The sequence below is a fragment of the Pecten maximus genome, chromosome 4 (genome assembly GCF_902652985.1).
Source record: "Pecten maximus chromosome 4, xPecMax1.1, whole genome shotgun sequence".
In the NCBI taxonomy this organism is placed as follows: domain Eukaryota; kingdom Metazoa; phylum Mollusca; class Bivalvia; order Pectinida; family Pectinidae; genus Pecten; species Pecten maximus.
Window position 1 is genome coordinate 42,331,682 of NC_047018.1, and position 19,511 is coordinate 42,351,192.

The 19,511-nt window shown below is 32.8% G+C and overlaps 2 protein-coding genes across 2 annotated transcripts; one reads left to right on the forward strand and one right to left on the reverse strand.

Moving 5' to 3' along the window:
* Positions 1–3,827: 3,827 nt before the first annotated feature.
* Positions 3,828–10,133, reverse strand: LOC117326139 (transmembrane protein 53-like). The gene is made up of 2 exons (XM_033882771.1): positions 9,919–10,133; positions 3,828–7,599 (listed from the first exon to the last, which is right to left on the reverse strand). The coding sequence occupies exons 1-2, from the start codon at positions 10,131–10,133 to the stop codon at positions 6,885–6,887; spliced, it is 930 nt and encodes a 309-aa protein (XP_033738662.1). The 3' UTR covers positions 3,828–6,884.
* Positions 10,128–18,469, forward strand: LOC117326138 (armadillo-like helical domain containing protein 1). The gene is made up of 12 exons (XM_033882770.1): positions 10,128–10,740; positions 11,182–11,250; positions 12,102–12,268; positions 12,556–12,752; positions 13,495–13,579; positions 13,824–13,946; positions 14,699–14,771; positions 14,933–14,978; positions 16,221–16,304; positions 16,842–16,919; positions 17,412–17,493; positions 17,969–18,469. Exons 1-12 carry the CDS (start codon positions 10,535–10,537, stop codon positions 17,986–17,988), a joined length of 1,230 nt encoding a protein of 409 aa, XP_033738661.1. The 5' UTR covers positions 10,128–10,534; the 3' UTR covers positions 17,989–18,469.
* Positions 18,470–19,511: the final 1,042 nt, after the last annotated feature.

The window sequence follows — 19,511 nt, forward strand, 5'->3', positions numbered from 1 at the left end:
ACCCGTGTGACCTTGAATGAAGGTCAAGTTCATTTATTTTAACAAACTTGGTAGCCCTTCACCCCAGCATGCTACAGGCCCAATATCAAGTCCCTGGGCCTTTTGGTTATTGAGAAGATGTCGTTTGAAGATTATAGCCTATTTGACCCCTGTGACCTTGAATGAAGGTCAAAGTAATTTATTTTAACAAACTTGGTAGCCCTTCACCCCAGCATACTACAGGCCCAATATGAAGTTCCTGGGCCTCTTGATTATTGAGAAGAAGTTGTTTAAATGAAAAAGTTGACGCCGGGCGGATAGACGGACGGACGATGGACGCTGCACCATGGCATAAGCCTTCGGGCAGGTGAGCTAAAAATGGAGAAAAAAAATCGCACACACACTCTTTTGAAAACCTGGATCCGCGCCTGAACATGTGTTAGGAAACCAGAGTACCCAAAGAAAACCCACGTGGTCAAGCAGGTGCATGACCCCAAACTTATTGATGTCACGTTGGGGAATCAAACCTTGGCTTCGTAGGTGAAAGGCGAGTGTGTTACCACTGTACCACCAGATTACCCTTTGGTTTAGGTTTAAGATTGTGACTGTATTCCTAACGCAACAATGACAACAAAATTAATCAATAAAATCAAAATAAGCTTTATTTCCATTATAAACTTTCAATAAGAGGCTAAATTTGTTGACAAGATGAACATAAAATTATCTGTAATCCATAAGTTTCAGTAAATTACAACAATGACAAGAACACATGTAAATATAAAGACAAAAATGAGATTAACAAATACAGACTTAAGTTAACTTGGGCCTGGTTCCAAAGCCTGGTTAACACAACGGTATATCTAAACTTTCATTTGGACACAGGGACTTGACACCTCTATTACCCAGGATAAAATATTGAGCCACAGGGTTCAACTCCAAGATAATTAGGCCTATATGTGATCTGAGGGTCACACCCTTGGGGTTGAGATCTGGGGGTTCGGACTCTGGGGTTAAATAGTTAATCTGGGTCAGAGGAAGGCATCTAGCCCCTGTGCATTTGGTGTACGCTAAACATGTTTTAAGACAAATATAAATTGAAGAGAATACAAAATTACAGATTTGTTAATTTTCATATTTTTCAAAAAATATACCAATTATTGTAATTTTACAATTTGACTGAGCAACCATTTGACTTACCAGGATTTGAACAACTGAGTCAAGTTATTAAAGCAAGATGAAATAAAACGTCGATTATCATTAAGAATACAATGTACATCTAAAAGAATTCATAAAATGATGATTTTAAAATAAAAATATCTGACTGAATTTAAAGTAATTGCCACAAAAAAAAAAAAAATTTAAAATTGGAATTTAATAATAATGTTAAATTTGACTTATTCTGATAACTATACACTCAAAAAATTGAACATGTTATAATATAATAAACATAATAAACAAACACTTTTTATATTTATTGATTCTTGGATACTCTTGATCCAAAGTGACTACATATATGATAAAAATATGGAAAGAAAAAAAAAAAACTCAAATTATGATCAAACCAAAATAAAAGAATGTTCAGTGCTCTACGGTAATAAAATGATATAAAAATTCAACTACAAAATGTATATTGTAAACTAAAAGTTTAGACATAAAATTTTTTTTTTAGAAGTACACATCTAAATTATTCCAAGACAATTAATTTAATAATCATAACAATAATAAAAAAATACTCTGATCATGTACAGAAATAATTTCAATTTTCCTGGAAAGTCTACCCTGATCAAAATCTCCATATGTACTATAACCAATAGTACTACCCTTTTTGCAGACTAGAGGACACAGCTGACAAACTATGCTAGGCAAAGAAGGTAATAATTGTTCAAATGCAAGAAAAACTAATTTTTTACATGTAAATTTTTGGTTACCTGGAAAAGTAACTTATAAGATAATAATTTTTAAAAAATCAAAGAAAAACAACAAAGTTTCATGTACATTTGTATATGTGTGTTCTTTGAACAGTTTTATAACTGAAAAATATTAACTATGTAAACACCCATGTTGTTCGAACAGTTTTACTGCATAACACAAAATGTTTGTGTGTACTTTCTTTCATGGTTTCGAGCTTTCAAATTATTTCATAGTTATAAACTTTCTTGGTTAGCCGATGTACCAATGATATAACAATACTACATACAACAATATTTGTTGCGTTTATATCTGTGGTTCCGTAGCAACCAAGAAAACAATGAAAGTTTATATACAACAAATATTTCATGTTATATCGCAGCTGAAAAGCAGAATTGGATATATAATTATTGTTGCATCGGACAATGAAATATTTCATTTTTATTTGATCAGACTAGACATCTGTCTCAAAAATAATTTTGAAACAGACTGAATGGAACCACTTTGCATGGCAAGAGACATTTGAAGTGTAGTATTGTACCAGGGGAGGTAACCCAAGCAAAAAAACTGTCCTTTAACAGGAATAAGGAGTGCTGTTGCAAGTACACAGACTCATTTTAATATTGTTTCTGTTGATGTATACATACATAAATAATGACTATAATAGAAGTTAGAACTGTAATACTAGAATACACATAATATCACATACAAGACTAGGAGACTAAATACTGTATATCTAGCAATAAGCTGATACCTGTTGATAATACTATGTCTGATAAATTATAATAGGTCAATGACTGGTAATAAGCCCATATTTGGTAATAAGCCAATGACTGGTAATAAGTCCATATTTGGTAATAAACCAATGACTGGTAATAAGTCCATATTTGGTAATAAACCAATGACTGGTAATAAGCCCATGTATGACAATAAGCCTATATTTGGCAATAAGCCAATGACTGTTAATAAGTCCATATCTAGTAATAAGCGCCCACCCATGATTAAACGCATGTGAGCTAAGCTAACAAAAACCTATTTCACCGCCCTTCAGATAAGCACATTACCTTAAATGCAAGTGATGTGATGGTCTCTTGGGATTATCTCAGGATAAATATGGTTTAATGTCAGTGTATAGTTTGTAGCAAATTAGACATTCAAAAACCCATCTGGCTAGAACCCAACATGCATGCGTGCATATAACACATATAAAATTTACAGATCATTTTAGGTACAACTTCTAAAATCAAACATACAATTTCACTGATAACAAAAATGTTATAATTATATATATATATAACTAATCTGCTCAATCCTTTAACATGAAAGACGAAAACAAAAACATAATATATAAACTAACTGGGCAAACCAAACATAACATATATACAATGGTGATTGTGTGACTATACGATTGTGACGAAAACACTAGCAAGAAATCCTCAATCCTGTGTTGGAGGAAAAAAAAGATCTATTGGATAGTATGGCTTTTCAGTAAAAAAAAATGATACTACTACATTGTATATGTATTATGCAAATTTATGATAAAATATTTTGTCTGCAGAACTTAAAAGACCATTAATTTTCATTGGTCAAAAGCTGTACATGTTTAATAAAGCAGAATAAGGGATTAATACAACCAATAAAACACAGGGACTTGTCACAAACCCCAAGCTATACAGTTATATACACAGGTATAGACTGTGGATTAGGAATTTGTTTCAATTCAACGCGCAAAAAACAAGAAAATATATAAATAAGCTCACAAATTCCTCTCACAATTTTTCAATCATTTCAAACCATGTAGTCAATTTTATTTTAAAAGCAATATCAAGTGAAAAAAAATCAAATATCTAACATATTTTTCTAAATTAAGAACTAATTGTATTTATATTTGTTTTAAACATTTTTTCTAAATTTAGAAATAATTGTCTTTTTCTATCAAAACTTAATATTTATTTTAGTATATATATGGTTAAAATAGAAAAACATATTTCATTATAAAAAGAAATCAAATATGACATCAACCAGTTATAATTGAAAAAACATCTGACTAAAAAATGGAAAGTATATATCAAATAAGCTATCGGTGTGCTATATATTGGCTCACAGGAATTTACTGTTGAGCAAATAAAATAGAACAACAACACTATCTGAAATATATAGATCTATCATTATAATATAATGATACCACTTCTTTAACACTGGATCAATCAACTTTACCTGGGAACTAGGACATTTTGGGAAAAAAATTCTAATTACAACATATATAGTAAATGTGAAAAAAAATATATCACATTTTGATACACTGTGAAATTCTATGCTACTCTCTTTTTAAAAAGGTTTATTGCTTTGAAAATTTGATCAACTTACTCTTTTGTAATTTACAAATTACAAGAAATGAGCAAATATATCAAGATTGTATCAAAACTGGTCGCGAATGTGTCATGACAAATTGGGAAAGAGGTCATGACAAACTGGGAAAAAGGAGCTTAGGAATTAATTTCATGTGGGATAAGCTTTCTGAATTACAGTGTACATATATAGAAGCAACTTAATTAATGGACTGAGCTTTGACTGCAAGACAGATCTAGAGGACAAAATGGATCCAAATCTGTATATTGCTGGATCAAATATATATTAAATGTCGAGTTAAACTATATCTTTTATAGTTAAATCATATAAAACTATATCACAGTTGGACTATTTTCGATATAGAGATCATCCTTTGTGCAGGGCCTTGACACATTCCTATGACTCGGAATGAAAAATTAATTAAAAATAAGTTGCCTAGGATTCAGATCCCGGGGATAATTTCTTTCAAAAATAAGTGATCCAGGTCAGATCTTAAGGTTATTTTTTTTTCAAAAATCAAGGCGTCATACCCCGAGGTTAATTTGTCATTTTGGGTCATAGGATTATGTCAAGTCCCTGTGTATTAAACTTAAATAATAAGCTAAGTATGTCATAATTTGTATTGTCTTTTTTTTCTCGAAATATACAATGAAGGTACATCTTCATAGATCATATATCACATTTCATTTTGGACGATTTCAGAGATATTCACCTGAAATAATATGTTACCCCTAACTTCTGCTATCATCAAATTATTTATAAAAAATAACTGTTATGTGTACATACAAATCTTGCTCCTTTTTATTTTTTTCATTTCTTTAAACAAATTATTTTTTGAGTAAAAAAATAAAGTATTGTCAAAATTTGAAATGCAAAATCAGGGATATTTATTTTCTATGTTTAATTGTATTAACATTTACAGCTGAAAACAAGCTGTTTCCATTGATCTACATGTAGTCTTGAGAAAAAAAATAAAAAGATAGTCTGAACGAAAAATAAATATTGTATTACCGGTATATATATGTGATTTTCTTTACTGAAGAACAAAAGGAGGAATGATTTCTTATTCATGCTAACACAGGCTGTTGCAAAATAAGGAAGAAATTTAAATAATATTGATGATTGTACGACATCCTCTGGATTTTGGCTAGTGCTCTGTTCACAGCTGTATAATTATTTATTGAAGATTGCACTTACTACGTATACCTTTAACATTGAAATCAAGGTTATGGGTTTGTGTTCAGTGTAAATGAAATGGTTATAATTGATCGATTCTGTCCGGTCATTGTTCTAATATCTATAGGTATTTAGCATGGCAAGTTGACAGGAATGTAGCACATTAATATGCAAAATTCACAGCTGGATATGTAAATTTACACACTTATATTATCAATCAAATTTTGTACACATGGTCAAGTAGTAAAACATGTACATGTATGTGGGTGCTTAAATATATTAAAGAACATGAATTCAGGTTGTATACACAGGGGCCTGACATGTTTGTATGTGACACATACATTACATAAATTACATACATTACTACATGTCAAGCCCCTGTGGTTGCATATCATACATACAGGAAATTCCTCAATAGTGAACTCTAATACATTCAATGCAAGTACATAATGTACACATAAAATTTGCAAAAAAACCTTGACCCTCTCACAATGCTCTTATATAATTACCATAAGAGCAGGATCTGTGTACATGCGTTGCATTAAATTTACATATATATTTAAGGTTCATGTAAATAGCATAAAGCCCTACTCTGGTGTAATGGACCAAAAGTAACTTTGTCAAATGTGAGAATATAGCATGGCTAATTATATATAATTATGAGTCTTGCTGTTGCCATCATGTAATTTGTAAAGCTGCTTCTTAATTTCAGCAAAAAATGCAAGTTTCAGAATCGAAGAACACATTAAGATCATGTATATTGCACAATATAGTCATGTCGTAACTGTCGTTATGCTAACAAGTGTCTATATCAGGTAAATTGTGGGGAAATTTGTTCTGGATTCGACATAAAAGCAGAAATCATTGGTACTCTTTTGTACTTCAATTATGCAAATTGCGACTGTGAATAATATCACACAAATATGGCATATAAATGAAGGCTTATCAATCATCAAAAATGCTCTTTTTATTATATACACAATGAAATCGAAGAACTCTTAACATAGGACTGTTTTCACAGAGTTTGAGGTAAAATATGCAGATTTCTAAAAATAGCCCAAACCTCGCAGTTTAACTGTTTGTCTTGAAAACACTCTTCTTACTCTGCCCATGCAGTTGTCTTAATGGTATCTAATATCGGCATTTTTATTAATTGAAATGTTTCTCTATATGCCATACAATTGTATTTGTACGATATATGTGATTTACATGAGCTTGATGTGATCTCCTAAAATTTGCATTTTACGCATGTTTTGTCGGAATTAACAAGTAGCTTAACAGATTACATATCAACAGCAAAACCCATGGTTGGCCATGATACATACTGATAATTGATTAAGTTATTTCTGGTCAATTGAACTAGAGTAGTCATGTATAGGCTTGCATAATATCCCTAGTTATGCTATTTAGATGAATAAACCTTTAAGCAAAATATGTCAAGGTCACATTGGTTGTGACATTGGTATATATGGTTATATACGAGTATACAATGTCTGACCACCTGCAGCCTCGTCCCTATCCTCTTTGAGACAGTCCCCTATGAACATCCAACATTTGGTAGCATATGCCTCGGGATTATCCCTCAGAATTGACACATGCTTTGACGTTTCCCAGCACTCAGACTGGATGTGTAGTTTAAGCTTGTCCCGCCGGTAGCTGACTATCTCCTCGACGTCTGTGTGAGGAATGATTTCATCCGATCTGGAGTACAAGTACAACTGTGGCCAACGTGCCTTATCCTCTTTGATGTATTCGAATACGGAATAAGGATTTACGGTGATGCCAGTAGATCTATTGAAAATTCTTGACAAAAACAGATAAATTCTCATAAAGAATAAGTATGTCACCATGCCTATGAAATAGGCCATTTTCATGAAACCCGAATTGCCAGTAGAGAGTGCAAAAGCTTGGGCAGCTCTTAAGATTCTGCGTTTTCCCGGTGCACTGTCAACAATCAATCCTTTCACTTTCAGTTTGGAGTATTTCCTGCCTTCCACTGAATGAAGAATTCTGGAGATTTCCGAATACACAAAGGCGCCGTTGTTGCTGAAGATATGGAAGAAGACCGGACTTTCCTCCAAGTTGAAGTCACTGATCAAGTCCAGTACTCGAATCCCTATTCCATGGAGAAGATGAGGTTTGAAGAATGTTATTTCTCGAGGAGGAATGTAACGGATAGTTATGCACCTGGAGAAAAAAGGAAAGAAAATAAGCCTCATTAAAATGTTTAAGTAGTTGTGGATGCAATCAATTTGGTTTGGATGCTGTAAGACATAAGAAACTGAAAGAAAATATAATTGATGAATACAAGTCACTATGTTCAACAAACAAAGGGAAATGTAAATTAATTTATTTTGTAAACAATTATTGATTTATTATCATTTTCACTTGAAAGAATGCATATTTTTCATGTGTTCCACAAAGCCTTTCTTTTATGCAAATGTAGACTAGGTCACATATATATGCTAGAAAAATCAAAATCAAAAATAGTATTGGGTATATATGGATAGTCATATTATAAATTTATATATCTATTGCCATGAAAAAACCCCACAATATTCTGATTTCTCCATTATGTTTTGTATATACATTTATGTAAATATGTTTAAGATATTAAACAGACATAGATGTTATGAATTTAAACACTGCATACAATAGATATTACCTGACTTTGTCTGATAAAATTCCCAAACAAGCCACAACATCTTCAATTTGTTGTAGAAATAAATAGCAATTGTTTTACCATTTAACTTGATGACCATGACAATTTTACAACTGATCTATCATGACTTCTATGATTCTGACCAATCTTCCTGATAATGTTGATATAATGCATGCATATGCTTGACCTTGAAATTTGACCCAAACATCTTGATCATGACCAAACTTTTACATTTTTATTACAGTCAAACTTCGATGTTTCGAAGCTCAAGTGACAAATAGAACAATTTTGAAACAGTGGGACTTCAAATTATTCATGGTTGACAAAAGATCAGTGTTTTCTTGATAATGACCTTAGCCATTAACGTTACATGTCCTCTGTGTCTTCGTGTTGATCATCGCCTGTCAGACTCACATCGAAAAGTTTAGTTAATTTACCTCAAACCCAACAAAATAAAAATACTTTTCAACAATTACACCTAAGCATTTTTATTAATTAAACTATGTATCTGTCTATCTATATCACGTTTAACAGATCCTTTCTGCTGAAGACACCTGTTTACGTTACGTGCATATAAAATATGAAATTCTGATCATGATCACCTGGAAAATGCACGATTGATGACAAATAATCCATTTACATGGATATTTATGTATAAATTTAAAACGTGACATTTTGAATATGAGTGAAGACATCGCTAACTGTTCGTGTTTAAAATTGATCTTGTTTTACTGTTCCGTAAAACTTACTCATAGCTAATTATATAACGGGCCATGAAAAAAGTTTGATACATCGAAAACTTCCGATTTGTAAAAATTTGAATCATACATAGGTTTGTTAGTAGCGTTATATAGTGAGGAAATTCGGGACCAAGCAAAAAGTTTGATACAGCGAGAAATTTGAATCACCGAAGTTGGAATCATCGAGGTTTGACTGTACATGAAGTGTTACATCAAATAGTATTTTTAACATGATAGTACCATCATAGCATGGCTGCCAACTAAAAGTGATTTTGCTGCTAAAATCATTTTCTTTTGCAGAAATATATGTTCAAATATTGACTTGACCATTTAAATCATAAAGTGTACACATTCTTGTCAGTCAGTTGACATTGACTTGTTTAGAATAATTTTACTTGTAATAATGACTTGTAAACTGATATTTTTGCATGTCTCAGTATCAATGTAAAAGGTGGGATCCACTTATTGGGACTGGTGAACTTTTTATGTAGAAAACAGTGTACCTACATATGTAATTAAATTATGATACAATGTATTACATTTTTGTCTGTTTCACAGACACTTGAGAACACTAAATGAACATTTTGTTGAATATGCTGTATCTTTTTATTCCAATTTCACTAAAATATGAACGACTTGACAGTACAAATATTACATACATGTATATACACTGTTTTATTACATGTACATACATACACACTGTACACACACAAAAAATACAATTTACATTTGGTGTATTAATAATTGGGCATCAAGCCGCATGTGTATAATATTTAATGCATACGACTCCTTATTTCGAAAATAAAATGCCTAGCAGTGTTACGTGCAGTATTTTGTTAGTGAACGCTATGTACACTGTATGCATGCGTATTGATTTGTGACTTTTGTCCAACCTGTGTCAAACCACAGGGGGCATGGTCTACAAAACATGCCCGTGGTCAAACTGAAAGCACGCTCGACTATCGTGTTTTGCATCATCAACCTTTCCCCTCATGCGCGTTGTTATCACAGTCACAATACATTCGTAAGTGCTTATGCAGTTTACTTAAAAAGTTACCGGGCAAGGTCAGCGGAAGACAAGTATACAAATGCATATATACACACCTATTTTGTTCATATATCTTGCTATACTTTGCAAGATACTGGTCTTTACAGCCTGCCCAGCCGATAAGAATGACAACAGGTTCAACGACCTCTCCGCTAACATCGACGAAATCGTGCAACAAATCCGCATCGTCATCATCGAAAACATCTCCTGAAGTCGGGGTAGGAAATGTTATGTGGTAGTCAAGTTCTAAATCGTCCTCTCCCTTCTCCATGTTGGATTTGCACAAAACCGGAAATGATAACGCGTAGTTTGATTGGCAGAGACATGCAACTTTTATCCAATGAAAATCAGTGTTACAATATGAAAATTCCAATATGGCCGTGTAGCAACAAATATCAACAACGTTAAAGGTGAGAGCTTCGGTATTACAAGAAGAACGTGTTCAGCATCAGGATTTAACTATTTTTAAAGATGTAAACCTTTTATCTAATGCTTAAGATCGTGTTTGATGTTGATCGACGCTACGGAACGCTCAGAAGTATACATTTATTTGAGTTTCATTACATCTGTTACTGAGCAGTGAGCAAACCACTCAGCTGCTCAGTTGTCAGTGAATGTAATCTTTGAAATTGAGCCAAGAAGAAATCGTAATTTCGTGACAATAACGCAACTATGGGGTCAGCGAAACAGCAATCGGCTATTTCAAAGGTAATGAGCCTTCTTCAAGAATGGGACAAAGGAAGTAAAGTGGTCAGAGGAAAAATTCTTAAAGACTTCATTTCACAAAATCAAAACAAGACAGGTCCTGAGCTTGAACAGGAGTTTGCTCAGGCTGCAAGTCTTTTTCTAGCAAGATTAACAGCATGGCTTCGACTGACGTATCCTTTTACCATCAATTATAAACACGATCTAGTAATTAATCTCACTGACTCATAATGCATAATATTTATATTATGATACAATATATGCAAAAACAAACAAAAAAACATTTAAAAATTAACATTTTGTTACAAATAGAAAGGATTAATGACCAGGATTTAAGTATAGTTGTGCTAATAATATTTATACATCAGCCCATTTGTAAGTTACATGGCTTAGAAGGAGTTAAAACTTTTTACTTTCATGTAAATTTAGTACTTTTTTACATTCAGGTAATATTATCAAACTGTTATATTCATGTAAATATAGTATTAAATGTCAATTGTGTTTCATTGTGACTATAAAACAATATACTACTTATTGCATTAGTTTTATGTTTAATTGAGATAGGTATGTATGCACAGTATAGTTCAGTTACAGAAATGCTTAACTCACAGTAGATATATGATTGGTACCAGTCTGAATGACCAGTTGAAGGCAATATCAATATTTCTGTCAGCTTCAAGTGGGTAAGTAATATAACTTAATATATATATGTATTATATAATATATATACATAAAGTACACAATTTGCAAGGAAATTCAGGACGAGAAAAGTTCAATTATAGAAATGCTACTTATTCAGTTTGACTGGACCATTATATTTTGATTTGGGGTACTCAATATATATATATACTCATTAACCCAAAATTGCCTCGAAGGACCAGTAATACTGAAATTATATTTCTTGCCCTGAAATTTCTAGTAGAAATTACTCAGTGATTTGTCTGTACATGATAATGTTTATCATAAATATGACTAGGCATTATGCTTGTGATATATATGCTTTGGAAACATGGAAATATGAGGTTCAGTACACAGGCGTCTGAAGTTCTGACAGTAAACTGAGATATAATACCATATAAAAAATAAGAGTATCTACTATAAAAAAAGAACAGGTATGCAACGCCTCCGATGACAACAATCACTTAAATCTCTGCAAACGGGAAAAATATACGATTTACAATATAATTTTTTCCCGTTTGCAGAGATTTAAGTTAATGTAAATTCCTATAGATATGTTGTTACTGGTATTCACAGCGGCTTGGCACGATTTTCCAAATGATGGTCCATATATGTATTATAGTGTCAATTATAATACATATATAGACCGTTATTTGGAAAATTATGCCAAGTCCCTGTGCTGGTATTTATTGAAAAAAATATATAACTGTACAAATAAACTGTCTTTGTTAATAATTGTTTTATATTATCTATCAATAAATCTTGTTTAATTAGCCACATAAAAAATTTAAAAAGAAAATGAATACATTTTAAAACATGTAATGTTATCTTACCACTACAATTTTGTCATTTTCAGACATAAGTTTATGGCAGAGTTTCTGGAGGTTGGAGGAGTTCTAACATTACTTGAGATAATTGGCTTAAAACAGGCAAAGGAGGCTGACAAACTTGAATCCCTGAAATGCCTGCAGGCTATTGCTAATGCTGGACGAAAATACAAAGAACTCATCTGTGAAAGTTATGGTAAGTATCACACAAGGGAGATGTACTAATGATGATGATGATGATGATGATGACGATGATAAATTAATTGATACGTTAATAACTTATTTTCAAAGTGATGATCATTTTATGGGTGAGGTGTAATGTGCCAATGAAAACGATTATACATGTACACATCCATGCAATATTCTGTGTTTGGATCTTTATGTTCCCAAAAAAGTCTAAAATGATAAGAAATTATATTTTGCCTTTGAAATATGCATATGTGGTTAAAGAAGACTGATTTTTCAGATTTTTTTTTCTACCAGGTATCAGGGCAGTGGCTGAGTGTCTGGCCAAGTCAAAGACAGAGGAAACTCAGGATGCCTGTCGAAACCTGCTGCTGATGCTGGCTCAAGGAAACCCGAAGTTCCAGACACAGGTCTACAAGGGACTTATTGCTCTTCTTCCCTGTAGTTCTCCAAAGGCTCAGCAGATGGCAGCACAATCGCTTCGCACTGTACAGGTATAACTATACCAACTTTGTCATTGTCATTCCTTCCATAAGGTGTGATAACTATCTCCAGCCTTAACATTAAAATTTTCCTCCATTGGATTATTCTTAAAGATTTACTACAGATATATAGTACATGGTATATCTATAATATAGACATTTTCAGTTGATGAAAATCCTGTTATTTTCTGTGATTTTTGAGAAAAAAAGAAAGACAGAATTAAAGGTGATGTTTTGTTGATATTTTTGCAAATTACAAAAAGATATGTCCAATTACATGCATAAGGTTTTCAGGGTTGTTTTACATATTAATTTGTTGGAATGAGTCTTCTTTAGCTTAAATGATAATTTCAAATGCTTAAATTTATTTGAAAATGAGTAAATTACAAATGGTACGTGTACGAGTGTTGGTTTGGTAATTCTACAATATGATATTTTGAGTACTTCAGACCCTTGTCAGATTCTGAAAAAAAAATCTAATGCCCACACCCAAATTTAATTACTGAAGAATTTTTGACAAAATTAAATTTACTAGTGACATAAAATCTTCCAGCTCGGTCAACAGGATTGTAGCATTGTAATACATCTCTGAATTGTTGCTACAATGCAGAATCTTTCTGAGACATCAATTGAATTACAATTTTCATAATGTGAAAATCATGGAGTTGAACTTTACAAAAATCAAATTTAGTCTTTCAGATTAGAATTCTAGACAATTCAACATCAGATTAAAGTGAGAAATTATCTATTTTAGCCAATAGTACAGACAGCCAATGTCAGCATTGTGGAGCCACTTCTCAACCTGCTAAAGACTCTGCATCTGGAGGTCCAGTTTGAAGGTAGGGTGTAAACCTGTTTTAAAATTAGTCTTGTCCATGTACATTGTATAAAAACATTTTTTCACTTAATTTCCTGTATGGTAACTCTGCATCTGACAATGGTAATAAAAATTAATTATAGAATGGATAGATGGAAAAATATTAATACATTGACGGATAAATGAATGAATTTAAAGTCTGATAATCAAGGCAGTATATTTTTTATCTTATGAAGTATTAATGATGTCTTTGTGTTTATTTGTAGGAATTGAACTAATCAAGGAGTTGATGGCATATGATGAAGTTGCAGCTCTGCTACAAAAAGGCCTGGTAGGCCTGTTGCATCCATCCAAGGAGGACACCATTCGCAGACCCGAAATCCTGGAAGGTTTGCATATACATTTGTATTGATCTTACTTTGGTGGTGATCAATGACTTGTAAGCTCAATGATCCTCAGGCAGTACTTAGTCTAACAGTAGGGACCATATTTCAATGCATCATTTTATTGTCACTGAGGACATAGTTATATGAACCTTTAGTTTATTTACATTATGTTAAACTTTCAAGGTGTATCTCATCCAACCTGTACCTGGTTATTGTATAATTTATCAAAAATATGTCTTAGGTGGTATGATTAGTATATTATGCTGCATATTAACGGTTAAGTGTAAAAGTTGATACTCCAGCAGTCTATCAACTCTAGAAATTTGAAACACAATATAATGCATATAATTACATCACTTCCTTGTCTATAGAGAGACAATCTCACATCTTGCTAAAATATCTTTTTATGCCTCTTATTTCACCGTGGCCACCACCAGCCCAGAAGTTTTTGCTAAGAATTGCTCAGCTAAATTCAAATACTAGATTATTTCTCCTAGTTTGAAACTTATACAAATCTAGAGTCAGACATATTCTAGAGACCAAAATCATAAATCTTCATTTTATTTATGATTTTAATATTCTAGAGACAGGGGGCCAGTCTACTCCCGATGGTATATACAGAGTTATGGCCCTTTATTGGTTAATACATATATATATATACATATTACAACAGGTTATCTATATTAGACACAGAGTCACTCAGGACATACTGATGACCAGCTGGTTGTAACAGGTATGATTTTTTTTGTTGGCAGACCCAGATGTACCCAAGATCAATGCCCCACTGCCAGTTTATGTACAACAGGCTGCCGCCGCCAAAACTATTGGGTAAGTGCTCACTCAATCACACTTACATAAACATATATAACTTACAGTAAAAGGAAACAATATCATTAACCATTACAAAGACTCTGAAAACTATTAATACAAATTTAATCACATCCTTGAATTTTGCATTTTATATGATTATTTTTATCTCTCCCTAACAGGATTCTTGAGAGGGAGTCAAACGAAATTGCAGAGAAGTTAATACAGGTATTACACAATTATTTTATCAAGATGTTTTATCAGTTATTTGGTCGCAGTCAAGGAGACCTCTTGGCTCCTAGCTACTGCAACGGAAACTGAAGAAGTATTTGATAATAATCAGATAATTAAATTTATAGCACCCAAGATATAATTGAAGTTAGTATGCTATGTTTCTTCAGACATTAAGACTAAGCTTTCAGGAAATAATGAATCGGAAATGACTTTGCCGTTTAAACTGTTGTAATTGTCTTATTAAGCCCATCAAAACAGAACATATAAATTAGGTTTACTTATAAGTCTCTTGAATTGGGAGGGAAAAGCTTGAATGTTTGCTCTCATTTTACAATTAAGAATTTAATAGTATTTCATACTACTATATGCATCTATTTTTACTATTATGGAGCCCTATTGGTTTTCATTTCCTATCTCTTTAAGCATGAGCTTGTGACTGTGACTTTCTCAAACATCACCTGCTGAATTGTAATGAAACTGGGATTAATAATGAAAGAGCAAACACATTTTTGCAATTGTCCCATATTTATTTGTCAATTAGATGTACATTGACCATCATGGCCTCTGCTTGGGTAAAGAGCTTTTCAAACTATATTTTTTGTTCCAGTGCACACATTGTATTCAAATATATATGTACTAGCACTACTTCATACTTCACTCTACAGATATTTGTTCCAACCTCACCCTCCAAAAATTGGCCACCTTAGCTTGTTATGTACACAAAATGGCTACCAGGTATCAATTTGCTTGCTCAATATTCTCATTAAGTTTTCAGACAGGTGACCATGTTAGAGTTTATAAATAGCTGGTTGAAATGTATGTTTCTGTATGGTGTAAAATTAGACTATACCTACAAAAGTATCATGAAAAATAGCCAGTTCAATTTAATTAAGTCAAGGAATATCAGGCTGGGTCTGCTGGTAACCAGCTTTTCAGCTTCCAATTGGTCATCATTTTCTTACTATCTGATTTCATTAAAATTTCTTCTCAATTATACCTTTCATTTTCCTGTCTGAACAAAATGACCACAAAATGCCTGCTTCTAGTTGGTCAAAATTTATGTCCAATTTCAATCAAATTTCGTTTTTTATGTATATATGTTGGTACTACAAACACAAATTCTCTTACTAAGTACATGTAGTATAATTTATTACTGAAGTTAATTGATAAATTTTCAATTAAAACATTCTATTTGTATAAGTTGAAATATAGCATTGCTGGTTTATTTTATTTTAGCTGAAAGTGACCCACAATTTGTTGTATGCGATGGGTAACCAGGACCACGCTGACAGCCAGAGACAGGCCAGCATGTCACTAGAGGTAGGTATTGTTACACCAGGTGACATTTCTTAATATCTACATCTGTGATAAGTACTAAAATCTCACAGCTCACAAAAGGTCACATTTACAATCATACCATTTGTGCACATGTACACCCTTTCACCCCTAAAAATTGTTAGTGGACTCTGCCATTCATTCATCATTTGAAGTCCAATATGTTCAGTAGGGGTGAAAGGGTTAAGGAACAAGAATCAGAGATGCTGTATAATTTTTACTTATGTCAATGGTCTCATTTGCAGTAATAAGAATTTATCAAAATTGATTAATTATCAAATAATATACCAGGTGCTTGTACATACATAAATACAAATCTAACTACAATATAAATACCTGTACGATGTATATTTATTTCCTCTAAGTACCCATGTTAATTAGACATTCCTAATTGGTTGTCTCCTGAATGTAGTGTGAACTATGCAAAAATTATCAAAATTGAGCAAAATGTAAAAAAAAAAAGAAATATCGTAATCGAAAATGGTACGAAGATATAAATACAGTCATATTTTTAATTCACAGTATCTGTGTCGGACCTTCCCAATTGTTGATGAGAATGTTCGGGAAGCCATGGGGGAAGTATTGTACAATATTTTCATGGTAAGTTCACTGATGATAGTAACTTGACCCATGATGGTTAATTTGATATTGTAATAAATTTAGATACGCTGGTACAAAATTTTATCACTTAATTTAGCTTTCATTTACTCAGATTGTAAAATTATTCAGAATTCAGCTAGCACATATTAGTAAAATGTAGATCTAGTAGACAAAAAATAATTAAAGATTTTTTTCAATTTGACTGCACATTAAGTTTGATGCCAAAAGAATATCATGCAAAATATCAGTATCCTGTTAAAAAATGTGAACCTCACAAACTGAACTAAGTTTGATGGACAGATGGACAAAGGATGAACAAATTTTTGTGGGGACATGAAAAATTAAAAACTCATTTAGATCGGGGGGGGGGGGGGGGGGGAATGATATTAATTTTGTGCAGCAACATTTGATGTTTTTAATGGGTCCATAACTGTTGAAGACTAAAGTTTAAATGATAAATATTAATGACAATGACATGTTTGTTTCTTACAGTCTAACCCAGAATCTTTGTACATGAATATGACACACATACAGGCGGATGTATTAGTATCAAACAAAGTCAACATTCCTAACGGTATGTATGGTACTAACTATGACATTACAGGTACAACTGTTGAATAAGTTTGTTTTGTTTTTTTTTATTTTTTTTTGAAATTCTTTAAAATGATAATCTATTTACTGTGATTTAAAAAAGAAATCTTTCTAGGACTCGTTCAATATTCAATAACATTTATCAAATGTCAGTTTTGTGATTTTTCATAAGAATTCAGATGTCAGTGTTATTTTTTTTTATGAAATGGATGATTGGCATCTCTGGTATCTTTTTCGTACTGTGTCATTTTGCCTAGTTAAAAAATGCAGAAAGGTCAGGTTAAGCTGACAAAGTTATCATGACATTTACTTAAACTTTCAGTTTTCACTTGACATAAGTCCTTAAATTAAATAGAAATTAAGAGTCTTTTTCTCATAAACAAGGTCAGCATCTTTCTTATTTTTCTTTTTTTTTCAAGAAACAAAATTCTATGAACATTTTCTATTTCTAATTTCAGTGGTTGAAACAGTGGACTGAGACCTAACTTGGAAACATTGATACCAATGAAAATTGGACATGAACACTTACCACTAGTACGGTCAATCCTACATCTGCTGACTCTCTGAAACTGTGGATTATAATTTGGTCAGAGACATATATAGCCATTGTTTCTTGAAGAACTCGAATTGACTTCACTTTTCAGAAGACAAAAAATGAAAACAGAAAACAAAAGCAGATGAAGTTCCTGTATGCAATTAAGTTTCACCAATGCAGTGATAATGTTTTTTGAAGTTAATTTAACAAAGATCCACCGTGCTCCCTTGTGGTGTAAGAATTGAATTAAGCTGTGATATACTGATATGTTGACATTCCCTTGGGAACCTTTTACGATGTAGCAGATTACTTGATTTATTTGCTACAGCAATCAAAGACTCTTCGGATCGATTATTATACAGCTTTAGGATTCAATCCATATCAACAAAATATTCAATTGTAAATAAAACGTATATAGATTTTATTGTGTTGTGTTTTTTGTTTGAATTGTCTCCCTTCCATCAGCCTTTAAACTTTAACCTGAAAAAATTTTAAGTTGAAAAAAAAATCTTGTATTAACAACACATCGACAATAAATTTAAAAGACCTACAGATGTCAACAATTTGATGAAAACGAGAATGTTTGAATATAATTTAAAAGAGATTAAAATTCAGCTTGTTATATAGTCATTATATGTAAATGATCTAAAAGAAGATTAAACAGCGGCAAAGAATGGACTAAACGGACGGTGAACAGAGACGTGGCAAAAACTCTCTACTCGTGGCGACCTTTGGTTTGAAAATTGTGCCAATTGCATGTCCCTGTGGTATGTCTAAAGTTTGGTGTTAGGGTCAGAGGAAATTCGGGCTAGGACAGCAGGAGAACAGTATTTGAGCTGCTGTAATTTCGCCCTTGTCCTATGCTTTTTAGCTCACCTGGCCCGAAGGGCCGGTGAGCTTATGGCATGGGGCAGCGTCCATCGTCCGTCGTCCGTCCGTCAACTTTTCCTTTAAATCGCTACTAGTCCTAAACTACTCAGTGGATTTTGACCAAATTTGGTCTGAAGCATCCTTGGGTAAAGTGGAACCAATTTTGTATAAACAGTGGGTCTGGCCCCCCAGGGGCCTTAGGGGCGGGGCCCAATAGGGGAAATATAGCAAATTCTTTAAAATCCTTCTTCTGTAGAAATGAAGGGATTTGATTCATATTTGGTTTGAAGCATCCTTGGGTGAAGGGGAACCAATTTTGTATAAACGGTGGGTCTGGCCCCCCCAGGGGCCTGGGGGTTGGGGCCCAATAGGGGAATATTGCATATTCTTTAAAATCCTTCTTCTTCTGTAGGAATAAAGGGATTTAATCCATGTTTGGTCTGAAGCATCCTTGGGTGAAGGGGAACCAATTTTGTATAAACGGTGGGTCTGGCCCCCCAGGGGCCTTAGGGGCGGGGCCCGATAGGAGAAATATAGCAAATTCTTTAAAATCCTTCTTCTTCTGTAGAAATGAAGGGATTTGATTCATATTTGGT

Bases quoted from the DNA above. Each gene is read 5' to 3' on its own strand.
- LOC117326139 (XM_033882771.1), bottom strand. From the start codon at position 10,133: ATGGAGAAGGGAGAGGACGATTTAGAACTTGACTACCACATAACATTT. The intron at 7,600-9,918 runs GTGTGTATATAT...TTTTTTCTCCAG, and splicing joins AAGATATATGAACAAAATAG to GTGCATAACTATCCGTTACA.
- LOC117326138 (XM_033882770.1), top strand. From the start codon at position 10,535: ATGGGGTCAGCGAAACAGCAATCGGCTATTTCAAAGGTAATGAGCCTT. The intron at 12,269-12,555 runs GTAAGTATCACA...TTTTTCTACCAG, and splicing joins ACTCATCTGTGAAAGTTATG to GTATCAGGGCAGTGGCTGAG. The intron at 13,580-13,823 runs GTAGGGTGTAAA...GTTTATTTGTAG, and splicing joins TCTGGAGGTCCAGTTTGAAG to GAATTGAACTAATCAAGGAG.